Below are 17,484 nucleotides of genomic sequence, written 5' to 3' on the forward strand. Positions count from 1 at the left end.
TTGTTACAAAATTTTTATGCTGTCTCACATCAGACCTATCTCATATTTGTAGTGTTAGAAAACTTAGGGGAATTCACTTCCGGGAATTAAAACAAGTTAATGTTTAAACTAGAATAGTCTTAAACGAATTTTAAAAAAAATAATTATCTCAAGTGTGAAAAAAGACGTAATAACAAATTTATTTGCAGGCTTCAAAATTTTAATAGACTTTACCATCCACCGTCAAAGTGTTTGGAAACAGGGAATAATCATTTCAGTTAGAATAAAGTGTTTAAATTTTTTTTTTCGTATACTTAAAAAAATAGCATTTAAATCGTATAAAGTAATTATTGTATAATATAACTTTCTATAATGAATTAGAAAGCAAATATAGCTTCTAGAACTGTTACGTAGTAATCTTTTAACAGCAACAACAAAATAATGGTTTTAATACTACAAACAAAACTTCACAGTCCTCCACAACTTCAAGGGCGATCTTACCTCCAGAGACATGCGGTATTACGTATTATGTATACTTAACAAGGTTTAAATAAAAATGTATTGTTTTGCATTTTTGATTCCAAAGGTTTGTGAGTGAACTGGTTAATATTATAATTATTTCATATCTCAACACTACCACAACACCAAAACATTATTTTACTCTAAAATATTTTTTATATATAAAACTATCGAAACTATGGAAATTCGGTTTTGACATACATCGTACATTTATTGGACTGGTAAAAAAATTAAATTCTATGAAATATATGTTTTTTTTAAATAAAAATTTACTTATTTTAACGTTTTACTGTCATTTAAACTACATTTCTCTACCTTAACTTTTAAATTACAAAGCAATTTTTTCAAATCTTAAAATACATTTAATGCAAATACTACGTTTTTACTAAATTAAAATTCTCAGTTTCTGGGAAACGATTTCAAATATAACGACTGGCCTAATGGCTTAGATGGAAGAAAGTTTTAACTTTCATGAACGTATTTTCGCGCGTAGATTTCAGACTTTGTAAGAAAGTTTAAATGCTGTAAGAGGAAATGTTGACTAGTTAAAAGCATTTGCCGAACTTCTTTGTGTAATTGGCCTAATTGTCCCAAACTTCACACTTTAGTTTACTGTTTGCTCAGAGTCCTGAGTCTCCAAAATGTAAATACTACCGACCGGTTACACACACGGGTCAGGAGTTTAATGAGGCCACCGAAATGTTTACGTTTCTTTTTAAATAAACGAAATAAATTTACAAAGGAAGTTGATTAGAAAATCATCGGTAAGAAATTGAACTTGAGAGTGAAAAATTGCCAAGGGAGTTAAAATCGCAGTAAATCGATGTTAGTGTCTTAAGAAGTGAAATTATTAATTTAGCATAATTTTAAAATAATGTTTTTGCTGATAATTTTTCTTGCATTATAATATCATTTATTATGATCAGATACGTACGATGACGTATGTGTTTTCTTTTAAGGATTCGCTTGAAACGGTGCGATGAAATGATGAAATAACACACTTGAAAATCTCTTTCCTTGAAATCAAAAAACTAGCTGGTGGCTCTCGTTCCACAGGTTACGGGCCGCTTGAATCGCGGCCCGTCTCTCTGCTTTAAATAAACACTCAATTAGAGTTCGGCGCGAGTCCCCCTTTCAACTTCTCTTCAGCCGCGTAATAACATTTACGTGATACCCCGTCTTCCCACCCTCTTCCGAATCAAATGGTCCACACCGAATCGAATTTCGCGCGGGATCCGTTTCGCAAATCGGCCGCAGAGGCCGGGCTTGTACGTGTGCCGGCCACGAACTGCTGAGTTGGGGGGAGGGTGGGGAACCATTAAAAGAAACGACACCCATCTGACAGAGAAACCAGTTGGAAGCGCCACCATCACGAGTCACGTCAAACGGGCGGTGTTTCGTCGCTGAAACATTCCCTGACAAGATACATCATAAAATACCTACCGGGCTATCCTCACAGAGAAATTTTTTTTTTTCAATTGTGAACATAAAAAAAAAATGGTTGTCTGTAAAGTCGGTTTACGGACGATAGTTTAACGTGACGTCATAAGAAAACATTTATAAATGATAGTTTAGTTAAAGTACTAAATTAAAAAGCTACTTTTGAAAAGCCCGCCTTAACCTATTTAATATAATAGTAGATTCATAGGCCAATCGAGTGGAAGAGAGATAGATGCGGCGCAAGCGTACAATGGGTGTAACGGGACACAGCGTAACGGGATAATGTGCGTAACGGGACAATGTGCGTAACGGGACACTTTTTCGTGCGTGTAGCCGGCGTTCATCGATTTATTAGACGTTGTCATGTCAAAAAAAGTTTTACTTTTGTAAAAAACTGTTTTGTGCTACAAAATATAGTGAGTGCACCTTTAAAAATTTACGTACGAATGGAAAAACTAATTTATTTGGGTAAAAATGACAAAATTCACACTAGAAAATATTGTTTGAATCAACTTCCAACATGTTTATTTAGTGATATACTTGTTATTGTTCGGGAAAAGAATATTTTATTTAAGTAATATTGACCTTATATTACGGACAGTAGTTTTGTTGGCTCCATTCAAATCACTGAAAATATATGAAATCATTTGTTCGCTACAAATTTTTTTAAGCCATTTAATTGAAACAATATTTTGCTTTAAGAATATATATGATGTTTTTCAGCAATTAATTCCAGATATAAATAAAAGATGGTTAGGAATTATTTCAAATTATTTCGCGTAACTATGTTTTAGTTTAGTTCGTAATATGTTAAAGGTAGCAAATGGCATAATCTACCATTATTGTTTGAAATTTCGATGAATTTTTTGTTTAATAGTTAAGTAATTTTAATTTTACAAAAATAATAAAATAACTTATTTAATTTCTCGCGCGACCCGTGATTAAGGGGACCGTCTGGTCGGAGTTTATGTGTGTTAGTGAGGCGGATTGATAAGCACGACGTTCGCTGGTATTTTTAGCGCGGTATCGCCTCTAAACGCAAGGCTCTGAACTGGCGCGCTGTCGTCTCGTCGTCATCAGATAACTGTGAATTTTGAGCGGTGACCGTAACATTTATGGCGGAGCAATGAAGATAAAAGAGTAATGCAAGGCCCTTGAGTGCTTTCAAGAATCTGCGCCGGTTTTTCGTTTCACTGATGGTAATAATACAACGGGTATCAGTTATCTCCATAGCAGTACTGATAAATACGGAGTTGAGTGCTTCAGAACACTTTGTGGCTTGAAGGAAATTGAAACCGTCATTGACGGCTACAACAACTTGTATGCCTGAAGACGCCTGAAGGCTGCAGTGGAGCATTTGTCGTTCTACCCAATGTGTTGGAGGGTCAATATAAGAAAAACATATTTTTGAGAAACCTTACATTAAACGATTATTATGTAGCAAATCAGTTATTTCGTAACTAGCTAAAGCTTTAATTTGACAACGATTTGATACCTCAGTTTATGTTTATAATAAATAGTTTTGTATTTCCAAGCTATTTCCTGTATTTGCAATGATGAATACTTGACCCCAAAATCAGGGGACCCCTCCAATTAAACAAAAAAAATCAGAATACCCACTAAAGCCATTATTCCAAATCACAAAAATAAAGGTTTAGTTGTTGAATATGCTGGATCTATACCTGGACCGACTTACTAGTCCACGAAAGGACACAGCCAGTCCCTTATTTTAAGGGAACGAATTTTGGTGTTCTACCCATTGCCAATCTGTTGCCAAAATTCCGCGCATGCGCAGAGCTCAATTTTCGTTGATTTAGTCTAGATGGCGCGATTACCTTAAATATAGTCATTTTTGCAACCATCGGCGACGTACCAAGCGTGTAGGTGTGCCAAATGACACTTTATGATAGCGAAACTATCATTGATTACTTGTTGTTCACTTTAATTGCCATAACAAGAAATAATCGCAACTTATATTCTACTTGAGAAAATTAGGTAAGTGGTTATATTTTTTTGAGATTTTGCTGCTATCGCTAGTAATTTTGCCATGACAATTGTATCAACGGTTGAGAAGGTCCGGAGCGAGCGAGGGTCGGACAGAGACGGAGAGAGGAATTTTCAGTACGAGGTCCGGAGCGAGCGTGGGTCGGACAGAGACGGAGAGAGGCACCGCCAGAAGGAGGTCCGGAGCGAACATGGATCGGACAGAGACGGAGAGAGACACCGCCAGAAGGAGCCTGGAGCGAACGTGGATCGGACAGAGACGGAGAGAGGCACCACCAGAAGGAGGTCCGGAGCGAACATGGATCGGACAGAGACGGAGAGAGACACCGCCAGAAGGAGGTCCGGAGCGAACGTGGATCGGACAGAGACGGAGAGAGGCACCACCAGAAGGAGGTCCGGAGCAAACATGGATCGGACAGAGACGGAGAGAGACACCGCCAGAAGGAGGTCCAGAGCTTGCGAGGGTCGGACAGAGACGGAGAGAGGCACCGCCAGAAGGAGGTCCGGAGCTTGCGAGGGTCGGACAGAGACGGAGAGAGGCACCGCCAATAGGAGGTCCGGAGCTTGCGAGGGTCGGACAGAGACGGAGAGAGGCACCGCCAATAGGAGGTCCGGAGCTTGCGAGGGTCGGACAGAGACAGAGAGAGGCACCGCCAGAAGGAGGTCCGGAGCTTGCGAGGGTCGGACAGAGACGGAGAGAGGCACCGCCAGAAGGAGGTCCGGTGCTTGCAAGGGTCGGACAGAGACGGTGAGAAGCACCGCCAGAAGGAGGTCCGGAGCGAACGTGGATCGGACAGAGACGGAGAGAGGCACCGCCAGAAAGAGGTCCGGAGCGAACGTGGGTCGGACAGAGACGGAGAGAGGCACCACCAGAAGGAGGTCCGGAGCGAACATGGATTGGACAGAGACGGAGAGAGACACCGCCAGAAGGAGGTCCGGAGCTTGCGAGGGTCGGACAGAGATGGAGAGAGGCACCGCCAGAAGGAGGTCCGGAGCTTGCGAGGGTCGGACAGAGACGGAGAGAGGCACCGCCAATAGGAGGTCCGGAGCTTGCGAGGGTCGGACAGAGACGGAGAGAGGCACCGCCAATAGGAGGTCCGGAGCTTGCGAGGGTCGGACAGAGACAGAGAGAGGCACCGCCATAAGGAGGTCCGGAGCTTGCGAGGGTCGGACAGAGACGGAGAGAGGCACCGCCAGAAGGAGGTCCGGAGCTTGCAAGGGTCGGACAGAGACGGTGAGAGGCACCGCCAGAAGGAGGTCCGGAGCGAACGTGGGTCGGACAGAGACGGAGAGAGGCACCACCAGAAGGAGGTCAGGAGCGAACGTGGATCGGACAGAGACGGAGAGAGACACCGCCAGAAAGAGGTCCGGAGCTTGCAAGGGTCGGACAGAGACGGTGAGAGGCAACGCCAGAAGGAGGTCCGGAGCGAACGTGGATCAGACAGAGACGGAGATAAGCACCGCCAGAAAGAGGTCCGGAGATTGCGAGGGTCGGACAGAGACGGAGAGAGGCACCACCAGAAGGAGGTCCGGAGCGAACGTGGATCGGACAGAGACGGAAAGAGGCACCGCCAGAAAGAGGTCCGGAGATTGCGAGGGTCGGACAGAGACGGAGAGAGGCACCACCAAAAGGAGGTCCGGAGCGAACGTGGATCGGACAGAGACGGAGAGAGGCACCGCCAGAAAGAGGTCCGGAGATTGCGAGGGTCGGACAGAGATGGAGAGAGGCACCACCAAAAGGAGGTCCGGAGCGAACGTGGATCAGACAGAGACGGAGAGAGGCACCGCCAGAAAAAGGTCCGGAGATTGCGAGGGTCGGAAAGAGACGGAGAGAGGCACCACCAAAAGGAGGTCCGGAGCGAACGTGGATCGGACAGAGACGGAGAGAGGCACCGCCAGAAAGAGGTCCGGAGATTGCGAGGGTCGGACAGAGACGGAGAGAGGCACCACCAAAAGGAGGTCCGGAGCGAACGTGGATCGGACAGAGACGGAGGGAGGCACCGCCAAAGAAAGGGTCGGAGCTTGCGAGGGTCGGACAAAGACGGAGAGAGGCACCGCCAGAAGGAGGTCCGGAGCTTGCAAGGGTCGGACAGAGACGGTGGGAGGCACCGCCAGAAGGAGGTCCGGAGCGAACGTGGGTAAGACAGAGACGGAGAGAGGCACCACCAGAAGGAGGTCCGGAGCGAACGTAGGTCAAACAGAGATGGAGAGAGGCACCGCCAGAAGGAGGTCCGGAGCGGACGTGGATCGGACAGAGACGGATAGAGGCACCGCCAGAAAGAGGTCCGGAGCTTGCGAGGGTCGGACAGAGACGGTGGGAGGCACCACCAAAAGGAGGTCCGGAGCGAACGTGGATCGGACAGAGACGGAGAGAGGCACCGCCAGAAAGAGGTCCGGAGCTTGGGAGGGTCGGACAGAGACGGAGAGAGGCACCGCCAGAAGGAGGTCCGGAGCTTACAAGGGTCGGACAGAGACGGTGAGAGGCACCGCCAGAAGGAGGTCCGGAGCGAACGTGGGTCGGACAGAGACGGAGAGAGGCACCACCAGAAGGAGGTCTGGAGCGAACGTGGATAGGACAGAGACGGAGAGAGGCACCGCCAGAAAGAGGTCCGGAGCTTGCGAGGGTCGGACAGAGACGGAGAGAGGCACCGCCAGAAGGAGGTCCGGAGCTTGCGAGGGTCGGACAGAGACGGAGAGAGGCACCGCCAGAAGGAGGTCCGGAGCTTGCAAGGGTCGGACAGAGACGGTGAGAGGCACCGCCAGAAGGAGGCCCTGAGCGAGCGAGTGTCGGACAGAGACGGAGAGAGGCACCGCCAGAAGGAGGCCCTGAGCGAGCGAGGGTCGGACAGAGACGGAGAGAGGCACCGCCAGAAGGAGGTCCGGAGCTTGCGAGGGTCGGACAGAGACGGAGAGAGGCACCACCAGAAAGAGGTCCGGAGCTTGCGAGGGTCGGACAGAGACGGAGAGAGGCACCACCAGAAAGAGGTCCGGAGCCTGCGAGGGTCGGACAGAGACGGAGAGAGGCACCGCCAGAAAGAGGTCCGGAGCCTGCGAGGGTCGGACAGAGACGGAGAGAGGCACCGCCATAAAGAGGTCCGGAGCTTGCGAGGGTCGGACAGAGACGGAGAGAGGCATCGCCAGAAAGAGGTCCGGAGCTTGCGAGGGTCGGACAGAGACGGAGAGAGGCACCTCCAGAAAGAGGTCCGGAGCTTGCGAGGGTCAGACAGAGACGGAGAGAGGCACCGCCAGAAAGAGGTCCGGAGCTTGCGAGGGTCGGACAGAGACGGAGAGAGACACCACCAGAAAGAGGTCCGGAGCTTGCGAGGGTCGGACAGAGACGGAGAGAGGCACCGCCAGAAAGAGGTCCGGAGCTTGCGAGGGTCGGACAGAGACGGAGAGAGGCACCATCAGAAAGAGGTCCGGAGCTTGCGAGGGTCGGACAGAGACGGAGAGAGGCACCGCCAATAGGAGGTCCGGAGCTTGCGAGGGTCGGACAGAGACGGAGAGAGGCACCACCAGAAAGAGGTCCGGAGCTTGCGAGGGTCGGACAGAGACGGAGAGAGGCACCGCCAAAAGGAGGTCCGGAGCTTGCGAGGGTCGGACAGAAACGGAGAGAGGCACCGCCAGAAGGAGGTCCGGAGCTTGCGAGGGTCGGACAGAGATGGAGAGAGGCACCGCCAGAAGGAGGTCCGGAGCTTGCAAGGGTCGGACAGAGACGGTGAGAGGCACCGCCAGAAGGAGGCCCTGAGCGAGCGAGTGTCGGACAGAGACGGAGAGAGGCACCGCCAGAAGGAGGCCCTGAGCGAGCGAGGGTCGGACAGAGACGGAGAGAGGCACCGCCAGAAGGAGGTCCGGAGCTTGCGAGGGTCGGACAGAGACGGAGAGAGGCACCACCAGAAAGAGGTCCGGAGCTTGCGAGGGTCGGACAGAGACGGAGAGAGGCACCACCAGAAAGAGGTCCGGAGCCTGCGAGGGTCGGACAGAGACGGAGAGAGGCACCGCCAGAAAGATGTCCGGAGCCTGCGAGGGTCGGACAGAGACGGAGAGAGGCACCGCCATAAAGAGGTCCGGAGCTTGCGAGGGTCGGACAGAGACGGAGAGAGGCATCGCCAGAAAGAGGTCCGGAGCTTGCGAGGGTCGGACAGAGACGGAGAGAGGCACCGCCAGAAAGAGGTCCGGAGCTTGCGAGGGTCGGACAGAGACGGAGAGAGACACCACCAGAAAGAGGTCCGGAGCTTGCGAGGGTCGGACAGAGACGGAGAGAGGCACCGCCAGATAGAGGTCCGGAGCTTGCGAGGGTCGGACAGAGACGGAGAGAGGCACCACCAGAAAGAGGTCCGGAGCTTGCGAGGGTCGGACAGAGACGGAGAGAGGCACCGCCAATAGGAGGTCCGGAGCTTGCGAGGGTCGGACAAAGACGGAGAGAGGCACCACCAGAAAGAGGTCCGGAGCTTGCGAGGGTCGGACAGAGACGGAGAGAGGCACCGCCAAAAGGAGGTCCGGAGCTTGCGATGGTCGGACAGAGACGGAGAGAGGCACCACCAGAAAGAGGTCCGGAGCTTGCGAGGGTCGGACAGAGACGGAGAGAGGCACCGCCAGAAAGAGGTCTGGAGCTTGCGAGGGTCGGACAGAGACGGAGAGAGGCACCGCCAGAAAGAGGTCCGGAGCTTGCGAGGGTCGGACAGAGACGGAGAGAGGCACCAACAGAAAGAGGTCCGGAGCTTGCGAGGGTCGGACAAAGACGGAGAGAGGCACCGCCAGAAAGAGGTCCGGAGCTTGCGAGGGTTGGACAGAGACGGAGAGAGGCACCGCCAGAAGGAGGCCCTGAGCGAGCGAGGTTCGTACAGAGATGGAGAGAGGCACTGCCAGAAGGAGGCCTTGAGCGAGCGAGGTTCGTACAGAGACGGAGAGAGGAACTTTCAGTACGAGGTCCGGAACGAGCGTGGGTCGGACAGAGACGGAGAGAGGCACCGCCAGAAAGATGTGTGAGCTTGCGAGGGTCGGACAGAGATGGAGAGAGGCACCGCCAGAAGAAGGCCCTGAGCGAGCGAGGGTCGGACAGAGACGGAGAGAGGCACCGCCAGAAGGAGGCCCTGAGTGAGCGAGGTTCGTACAGAGATGGAGAGAGGCACTGCCATAAGGAGGCCTTAAGCGAGCGAGGTTCGTACAGAGACGGAGAGAGGAACTTTCAGTACGAGGTCCGGATCGAGCGTGGGTCGGACAGAGACAGAGAGAGGCACCGCCAAAAGGAGGTCCGGAGCTTGCGAGGGTCGGACAGAGATAGAGAGAGGCACTACCAGAAAGAGTTCCGGAGCTAGCGAGAGTCGGACAGAGTCGGAGAGAGGAACTTTCAGTACGAGGTCCGGAGCGAGCGTTGGTCGGACAGAGACGGAGAGAGGCACCACCAAAAGGAGGTCCGGAGCGAACGTGGATCGGACAGAGACGGAGAGAGGCACCGCCAGAAAGAGGTCCGGAGCGTGGGAGGGTCGGACAGAGACGGAGAGAGGCACCGCCAATAGGAGGTCCGGAGCTTGCGAGGGTCGGACAGAGACGGAGAGAGGCACCACCAGAAAGAGGTCCGGAGCTTGCGAGGGTCGGACAGAGACGGAGAGAGGCACCGCCAATTGGAGGTCCGGAGCTTGCGAGGGTCGGACAGAGACGGAGAGAGGCACCGCCAATAGGAGGCCCTGAGCGAGCGAGGGTCGGACAGAGACGGAGAGAGGCACCACCAGAAGGAGGTCCGAAACGAGCGTTGGTCGGACAGAGACGGAGAGAGGTACCGCCAGAAGGAGGCCCGGGGCGAGCGTTGGTCGGACAGAGACGGAGAGAGGCACCGCCAGAAGGAGGCCCGGAGTGAGCGAGGGTCGGACAGAGATGGAGAGAGGCACCACCAGAAGGAGGTCCGGAGCTTGCGAGGGTCGGACAGAGACGGAGAGAGGCACCACCAGAAAGATGTGTGAGCTTGCGAGGGTCGGACAGAGATGGAGAGAGGCACCGCCAGAAGAAGGCCCTGAGCGAGCGAGGGTCGGACAGAGACGGAGAGAGGCACCGCCAGAAGGAGGCCCTGAGCGAGCGAGGTTCGTACAGAGATGGAGAGAGGCACTGCCAGAAGGAGGCCTTGAGCGAGCGAGGTTCGTACAGAGACGGAGAGAGTAACTTTCAGTACGAGGTCCGGATCGAGCGTGGGTCGGACAGAGACGGAGAGAGGCACCGCCAAAAGGAGGTCCGGAGCTTGCGAGTGTCGGACAGAGATGGAGAGAGGCACCACCAGAAAGAGTTCCGGAGCAAACGAGAGTCGGACAGAGTCGGAGAGAGGAACTTTCAGTACGAGGTCCGGAGCGAGCGTTGGTCGGACAGAGACGGAGAGAGGCACCCCCAGAAAGAGGTCCGGAGCTTGCGAGGGTCGGACAGAGACGGAGAGAGGCACCGCCAGAAGGAGGTCCGGAGCTTGCGAGGGTCGGACAGAGACGGAGAGAGGCACCGCGAGAAGGAGGCCCTGAGCGAGCGAGGGTCGGACAGAGACGGAGAGAGGCACCGCCAGAAGAAGGCCCTGAGCGAGCGAGGTTCGTACAGAGATGGAGAGAGGAACATTCAGTACAAGGTCCGGAGCGAGCGTGGGTCGGACAGAGACGGAATGAGGTACCGACAGAAGGAGGCCTGGAGATTGCGAGGGTTAGACAGAGACGGAGAGAGGTACCGCCAGAAAGAGGTCCGGAGCTTGCGAGGATCGGACAGAGACGGAGAGAGGAACTTTCAGTACGAGGTCTGGAGCGAGCGTGGGTCGGAGAGAGACGGAGAGAGGTACCGTAATAAGGAGGCGCAGAGTGAGCGAGGGTCGGACAGAGACGGAGATAGGTACCGCCAAAAAAAGGTCCGGAGCTTGCGAGGGTCGGACAGAGACGGAGAGAGGCACCGCCAATAGGAGGTCCGGAGCTTGCGAGGGTCGGACAGAGACGGAGAGAGGCACCGCCAGAAGGAGGTCCGGAGCTTGCGAGGGTCGGACAGAGACGGAGAGAGGCACCACTAGAAGGAGGTCCGGAGCGAACGTGGATCAGACAGAGACGGAGATAGGCACCGCCAGAAAGAGGTCCGGAGATTGCGAGGGTCGGACAGAGACGGAGAGAGGCACCACCAGAAGGAGGTCCGGAGCGAACGTGGATCGGACAGAGACGGAGAGAGGCACCGCCAGAAAGAGGTCCGGAGATTGCGAAGGTCGGACAGAGACGGAGAGAGGCACCACCAAAAGAAGGTCCGGAGCGAACGTGGATCGGACAGAGACGGAGAGAGGCACCGCCAGAAAGAGGTCCGGAGATTGCGAGGGTCGGACAGAGATGGAGAGAGGCACCACCAAAAGGAGGTCCGGAGCGAACGTGGATCAGACAGAGACGGAGAGAGGCACCGCCAGAAAGAGGTCCGGAGATTACGAGGGTCGGAAAGAGACGGAGAGAGGCACCACCAAAAGGAGGTCCGGAGCGAACGTGGATCGGACAGAGACGGAGAGAGGCACCGCCAGAAAGAGGTCCGGAGATTGCGAGGGTCGGACAGAGACGGAGAGAGGCACCACCAAAAGGAGGTCCGGAGCGAACGTGGATCGGACAGAGACGGAGAGAGGCACCGCCAAAAAAAGGGTCGGAGCTTGCGAGGGTCGGACAGAGACGGAGAGAGGCACCGCCAGAAGGAGGTCCGGAGCTTGCAAGGGTCGGACAGAGACGGTGGGAGGCACCGCCAGAAGGAGGTCCGGAGCGAACGTGGGTCGGACAGAGACGGAGAGAGGCACCACCAGAAGGAGGTCCGGAGCGAACTTAGGTCAAACAGAGATGGAGAGAGGCACCGCCAGAAGGCTGTCCGGAGCGGACGTGGATCGGACAGAGACGGAGAGAGGCACCGCCAGAAAGAGGTCCGGAGTTTGCGAGGGTCGGACAGAGACGGTGGGAGGCACCACCAAAAGGAGGTCCGGAGCGAACGTGGATCGGACAGAGACGGAGAGAGGCACCGCCAGAAAGAGGTCCGGAGCTTGGGAGGGTCGGACAGAGACGGAGAGAGGCACCGCCAGAAGGAGGTCCGGAGCTTACAAGGGTCGGACAGAGACGGTGAGAGGCACCGCCAGAAGGAGGTTCGGAGCGAACGTGGGTCGGACAGAGACGGAGAGAGGCACCACCAGAAGGAGGTCTGGAGGGAACGTGGATCGGACAGAGACGGAGAGAGGCACCGCCAGAAAGAGGTCCGGAGCTTGCGAGTGTCGGACAGAGACGGAGAGAGGCACCGCCAGAAGGAGGTCCGTAGCTTGCGAGGGTCGGACAGAGACGGAGAGAGGCACCGCCAGAAGGAGGCCCTGAGCGAGCGAGGGTCGGACAGAGACGGAGAGAGGCACCGCCAGAAGGAGGTCCGGAGCTTGCGATGGTCGGACAGAGACGGAGAGAGGCACCACCAGAAAGAGGTCCGGAGCTTGCGAGGGTCGGACAGAGGCGGAGAGAGGCACCGCCAGAAAGAGGTCCGGAGCTTGCGATGGTCGGACAGAGACGGAGAGAGGCACCACCAGAAAGAGGTCCGGAGCTTGCGAGGGTCGGACAGAGACGGAGAGAGGCACCGCCAGAAAGAGGTCCGGAGCCTGCGAGGGTCGGACAGGGACGGAGAGAGGCACCGCCATAAAGAGGTCCGGAGCTTGCGAGGGTCGGACAGAGACGGAGAGAGGCATCGCCAGAAAGAGGTCCGGAGCTTGCGAGGGTCGGACAGAGACGGAGAGAGGCACCCCCAGAAAGAGGTCCGGAGCTTGTGAGGGTCGGACAGAGACGGAGAGAGGCACCGCCAGAAAGAGGTCCGGAGCTTGCGAGGGTCGGACAGAGACGGAGAGAGGCACCACCAGAAAGAGGTCCGGAGCTTGCGAGGGTCGGACAGAGACGGAGAGAGGCACCGCCAGAAAGAGGTCCGGAGCTTGCGAGGGTCGGACAGAGACGGAGAGAGGCACCACCAGAAAGAGGTCCGGAGCTTGCGAGGGTCGGACAGAGACGGAGAGAGGCACCGCCAATAGGAGGTCCGGAGCTTGCGAGCGTCGGACAGAGACGGAGAGAGGCACCACCAGAAAGAGGTCCGGAGCTTGCGAGGGTCGGACAGAGACGGAGAGAGGCACCGCCAATAGGAGGTCCGGAGCTTGCGAGGGTCGGACAGAGACGGAGAGAGGCACCACCAGAAAGAGGTCCGGAGCTTGCGAGGGTCGGACAGAGACGGAGAGAGGCACCGCCAGAAAGAGGTCCGGAGCTTGCGAGGGTCGGACAGAGACGGAGAGAGGCACCCCCAAAAAGAGGTCCGGAGCTTGCGAGGGTCGGACAGAGACGGAGTGAGGCACCAACAGAAAGAGGTCCGGAGCTTGCGAGGGTCGGACAAAGACGGAGAGAGGCACCGCCAGAAAGAGGTAAGGAGCTTGCGAGGGTCGGACAGAGACGGAGAGAGGCACCGCCAGAAGGAGGCCCTGAGCGAGCGAGGTTCGTACAGAGATGGAGAGAGGCACTGCCAGAAGGAGGCCTTGAGCGAGCGAGGTTCGTACAGAGACGGAGAGAGGAACTTTCAGTACGAGGTCCGGATCGAGCGTGGGTCGGACAGAGACGGAGAGAGGCACCGCCAGAAAGATGTGTGAGCTTGCGAGGGTCGGACAGAGATGGAGAGAGGCACCGCCAGAAGAAGGCCCTGAGCGAGCGAGGGTCGGACAGAGACGGAGAGAGGCACCGCCAGAAGGAGGCTCTGAGCGAGCGAGGTTCGTACAGAGATGGAGAGAGGCACTGCCATAAGGAGGCCTTGAGCGAGCGAGGTTCGTACAGAGACGGAGAGAGGAACTTTCAGTACGAGGTCCGGATCGAGCGTGGGTCGGACAGAGACGGAGAGAGGCACCGCCAAAAGGAGGTCCGGAGCTTGCGAGGGTCGGACAGAGATGGAGAGAGGCACTACCAGAAAGAGTTCCGGAGCGAGCGAGTGTCGGACAGAGTCGGAGAGAGGAACTTTCAGTACGAGGTCCGGAGCGAGCGTTGGTCGGACAGAGACGGAGAGAGGCACCACCAAAAGGAGGTCCGGAGCGAACGTGGATCGGACAGAGACGGAGTGAGGCACCGCCAGAAAGAGGTCCGGAGCTTGGGAGGGTCGGACAGAGACGGAGAGAGGCACCGCCAATAGGAGGTCCGGAGCTTGCGAGGGTCGGACAGAGACGGAGAGAGGCACCACCAGAAAGAGGTCCGGAGCTTGCGAGGGTCGGACAGAGACGGAGAGAGGCACCGCCAATAGGAGGTCCGGAGCTTGCGAGGGTCGGACAGAGACGGAGAGAGGCACCGCCAATAGGAGGCCCTGAGCGAGCGAGGGTCGGACAGAGACGGAGAGAGGCACCACCATAAGGAGGTCCGAAACGAGCGTTGGTCGGACAGAGACGGAGAGAGGTACCGCCAGAAGGAGGCCCGGAGCGAGCGTTGGTCGGACAGAGACGGAGAGAGGCACCGCCAGAAGGAGGCCCGGAGTGAGCGAGGGTCGGACAGAGATAGAGAGAGGCACCACCAGAAGGAGGTCCGGAGCTTGCGAGGGTCGGACAGAGACGGAGAGAGGCACCACCAGAAAGATGTGTGAGCTTGCGAGGGTCGGACAGAGATGGAGAGAGGCACCGCCAGAAGAAGGCCCTGAGCGAGCGAGGTTCGTACAGAGATGGAGAGAGGAACATTCAGTACAAGGTCCGGATCGAGCGTGGGTCGGACAGAGACGGAGAGAGGCACCGCCAAAAGGAGGTCCGGAGCTTGCGAGTGTCGGACAGAGATGGAGAGAGGCACCACCAGAAAGAGTTCCGGAGCGAGCGAGAGTCGGACAGAGTCGGAGAGAGGAACTTTCAGTACGAGGTCCGGAGCGAGCGTTGGTCGGACAGAGACGTAGAGAGGCACCCCCAGAAAGAGGTCCGGAGCTTGCGAGGGTCGGACAGAGACGGAGAGAGGCACCGCCAGAAGGAGGTCCGGAGCTTGCGAGGGTCGGACAGAGACGGAGAGAGGCACCGCGAGAAGGAGGCCCTGAGCGAGCGAGTGTCGGACAGAGACGGAGAGAGGCACCGCCAGAAGGAGGCCCTGAGCGAGCGAGGTTCGTACAGAGATGGAGAGAGGAACATTCAGTACAAGGTCCGGAGCGAGCGTGGGTCGGACAGAGAGGGAATGAGGTACCGACAGAAGGAGGCCTGGAGATTGCGAGGGTTAGACAGAGACGGAGAGAGCTACCGCCAGAAAGAGGTCCGGAGCTTGCGAGGATCGGACAGAGACGGAGAGAGGAACTTTCAGTACGAGGTCCGGAGCGAGCGTGGGTCGGAGAGAGACGGAGAGAGGTACCGTAAGAAGGAGGCGCAGAGTGAGCGAGGGTCGGACAGAGACGGAGAGAGGTACCGCCAAAAAGAGGTCCGGAGCTTGCGAGGGTCGGACAGAGACGGAGAGAGGCACCCCCAATAGGAGGCCCGGAGCGAGCGAGGGTCGGACAGAGACGGAGAGAGGCACCGCCAGAAGGAGGTCCGGAGCTTGCGAGGGTGGGACAGAGACGGATAGAGGCACCACCAGAAGGAGGTCCGGAGCTTGCGAATGTCAGACAGAAACGGAGAGAGGCACCCCCAATAGGAGGCCCGGAGCGAGCGAGGGTCGGACAGAGACGGAGAGAGGCACCGCCAGAAGGAGGTCCGGAGCTTGCGAGGGTGGGACAGAGACGGATAGAGGCACCACCAGAAGGAGGTCCGGAGCTTGCGAGGTTCGGACAGAGATGGAGAGAGGCACCGCCAGAAGGAGGCCCTGAGCGAGCGAGGGTCGGACAGAGACGTAGAAAGGCACCGCCAGAAGGTGGTCCGGAGCTTGCGAGGGTCGGACAGAGACGGAGAGAGGCACCGCCAATAGGAGGGCCGGTGCGAGCGAGGGTCGGACAGAGATGGAGAGAGGCACCGCCAGAAGGAGGCCCGGAGCGAGCGAGGGTCGGACAGAGACGGAGAGAGGCACCGCCAGAAGGTGGTCCGGAGCTTGCGAGGGTCGGACAGAGACGGAGAGAAGCACCGCCAGAAGGAGGCCCTGAGCGAGCGAGGGTCGGACAGAGACGTAGAAAGGCACCGCCAGAAGGTGGTCCGGAGCTTGCGAGGGTCGGACAGAGACGGAGAGAGGCACCGCCAATAGGAGGGCCGGTGCGAGCGAGGGTCGGACAGAGATGGAGAGAGGCACCGCCAGAAGGAGGCCCGGAGCGAGCGAGGGTCGGACAGAGACGGAGAGAGGCACCGCCAGAAGGTGGTCCGGAGCTTGCGAGGGTCGGACAGAGACGGAGAGAAGCACCGCCAGAAGGAGGTCCGGAGCTTGCGAGGGTCGGACAGAGACGGAGAGAGGCACCGCCAATAGGAGGCCCGGAGCGAGCGAGGGTCGGACAGAGATGGAGAGTTGTGTCGCTAGAAGGAGCCCGGAGGCCGGCTGCACTGGATCTCGGTAAAGCGGTTGGTGCGCGGGAATCAGCGAGCTACGCGGCGAATCGATACCGTGACACGCGACGCGGACTTGGCTGCACTCGGGCGCGCCTATAAATAGATTCGTCGGTTATCCCGGCTAACCTCCCACATCTACTACCATAATAAAATAAACTTAACACCTAAAATAATATTGTCAACCAAAAGAACAAAAAAAGAACAAAAACAAACCCTAAAGCTCTTGATTATGAATTTACACAGAGTCATATATTAACCCTTGGATTATTAATCTTGATATTTTTATGATATATTAAAGTTTTCCCTAAATGATTATATTTTAATTTTATTTTAAATTTCAATATAATTGCAACGTTTACTGTTTACTGTACTTGTGTGTGCCCAGGCTAACAAACGATAAATTGTATAAACAGCTGATCATCTTGATCGATCTATTAGATTTTTATCCAACAGCTAAGAACTATCCCGATTGAAACGTTCCTCAAATTAAAAAAGGATGGTATTCTGTTTATTCGTTTGGGAGGGAGCTACGACGTCACGCGAACGGACGGACAAAGGATTTAGTCTTATAACTCTCCTCTTTTTGCGTCAGGAGTTAAAAAAGAAAATTATTTTTGTAAATTATAGTAAAATTTATGCCGTTTCACATTCTCCACCGATAGTTGTGTATTTGTAAATGATGCAACCGAAGTTCACAGGCAGGAAACTCTGTCACTGTTCATTAAATATGATGTGAAGTCCTATACAAATGTCCAATTTACAGGTAACCAAGAACAGAGTTTTGAATTAACGATATTTATATTTGAAAATAAATCCTTTCTTTATGCCTCTCTGGGACCTAAATTTAACACATTCACAAAATTTCAGCTCTTTTCAACTTAATGATACAAAATAAGATGATAAATATGTTTTCGCCATTTTATGGTGGTTAAATGTAGAAACTTAACTACACCTAGAAATTCTCGTTATTATTTACCAATACGCTGTTCAAGAAGAAACTTATTTCAATTGAATTTTTCACATAATTTAATTACGAATACTTTTTTATAATCATAATTATGTAGGTGTATAAGTGTTATTTTAAAATA

General features: G+C 54.6%; 1 protein-coding gene across 1 annotated transcript; it reads left to right on the forward strand.

Moving 5' to 3' along the window:
• The first annotated feature begins 3,985 nt into the window (after positions 1 to 3,985).
• Positions 3,986 to 16,100, forward strand: LOC134532239 (zinc finger CCCH domain-containing protein 13-like). Its single transcript, XM_063368660.1, has 20 exons — positions 3,986 to 4,227; positions 4,632 to 4,875; positions 5,194 to 5,615; positions 6,360 to 6,495; positions 6,706 to 6,782; positions 7,656 to 7,754; positions 8,736 to 8,909; positions 8,951 to 9,194; positions 9,624 to 9,880; positions 9,922 to 10,311; positions 10,408 to 10,797; positions 11,974 to 12,109; positions 13,292 to 13,475; positions 13,562 to 13,799; positions 13,863 to 14,052; positions 14,266 to 14,522; positions 14,564 to 14,878; positions 14,942 to 15,347; positions 15,654 to 15,817; positions 15,968 to 16,100. Exons 1-20 carry the CDS (start codon positions 3,986 to 3,988, stop codon positions 16,098 to 16,100), a joined length of 4,698 nt encoding a protein of 1,565 aa, XP_063224730.1.
• Positions 16,101 to 17,484: the final 1,384 nt, after the last annotated feature.

Source organism: Bacillus rossius, chromosome 5 (genome assembly GCF_032445375.1).
Source record: "Bacillus rossius redtenbacheri isolate Brsri chromosome 5, Brsri_v3, whole genome shotgun sequence".
NCBI classification, from domain to species: Eukaryota; Metazoa; Arthropoda; class Insecta; order Phasmatodea; family Bacillidae; genus Bacillus; species Bacillus rossius.

Bases quoted from the DNA above. Each gene is read 5' to 3' on its own strand.
- LOC134532239 (XM_063368660.1), top strand. From the start codon at position 3,986: ATGACAATTGTATCAACGGTTGAGAAGGTCCGGAGCGAGCGAGGGTCG. The intron at 4,228-4,631 runs GTCCGGAGCGAA...AGGGTCGGACAG, and splicing joins AGAGGCACCACCAGAAGGAG to AGACGGAGAGAGGCACCGCC. The intron at 9,195-9,623 runs GTCCGGAGCTTG...CACCGCCAATAG, and splicing joins AGAGGCACCGCCAAAAGGAG to GAGGCCCTGAGCGAGCGAGG.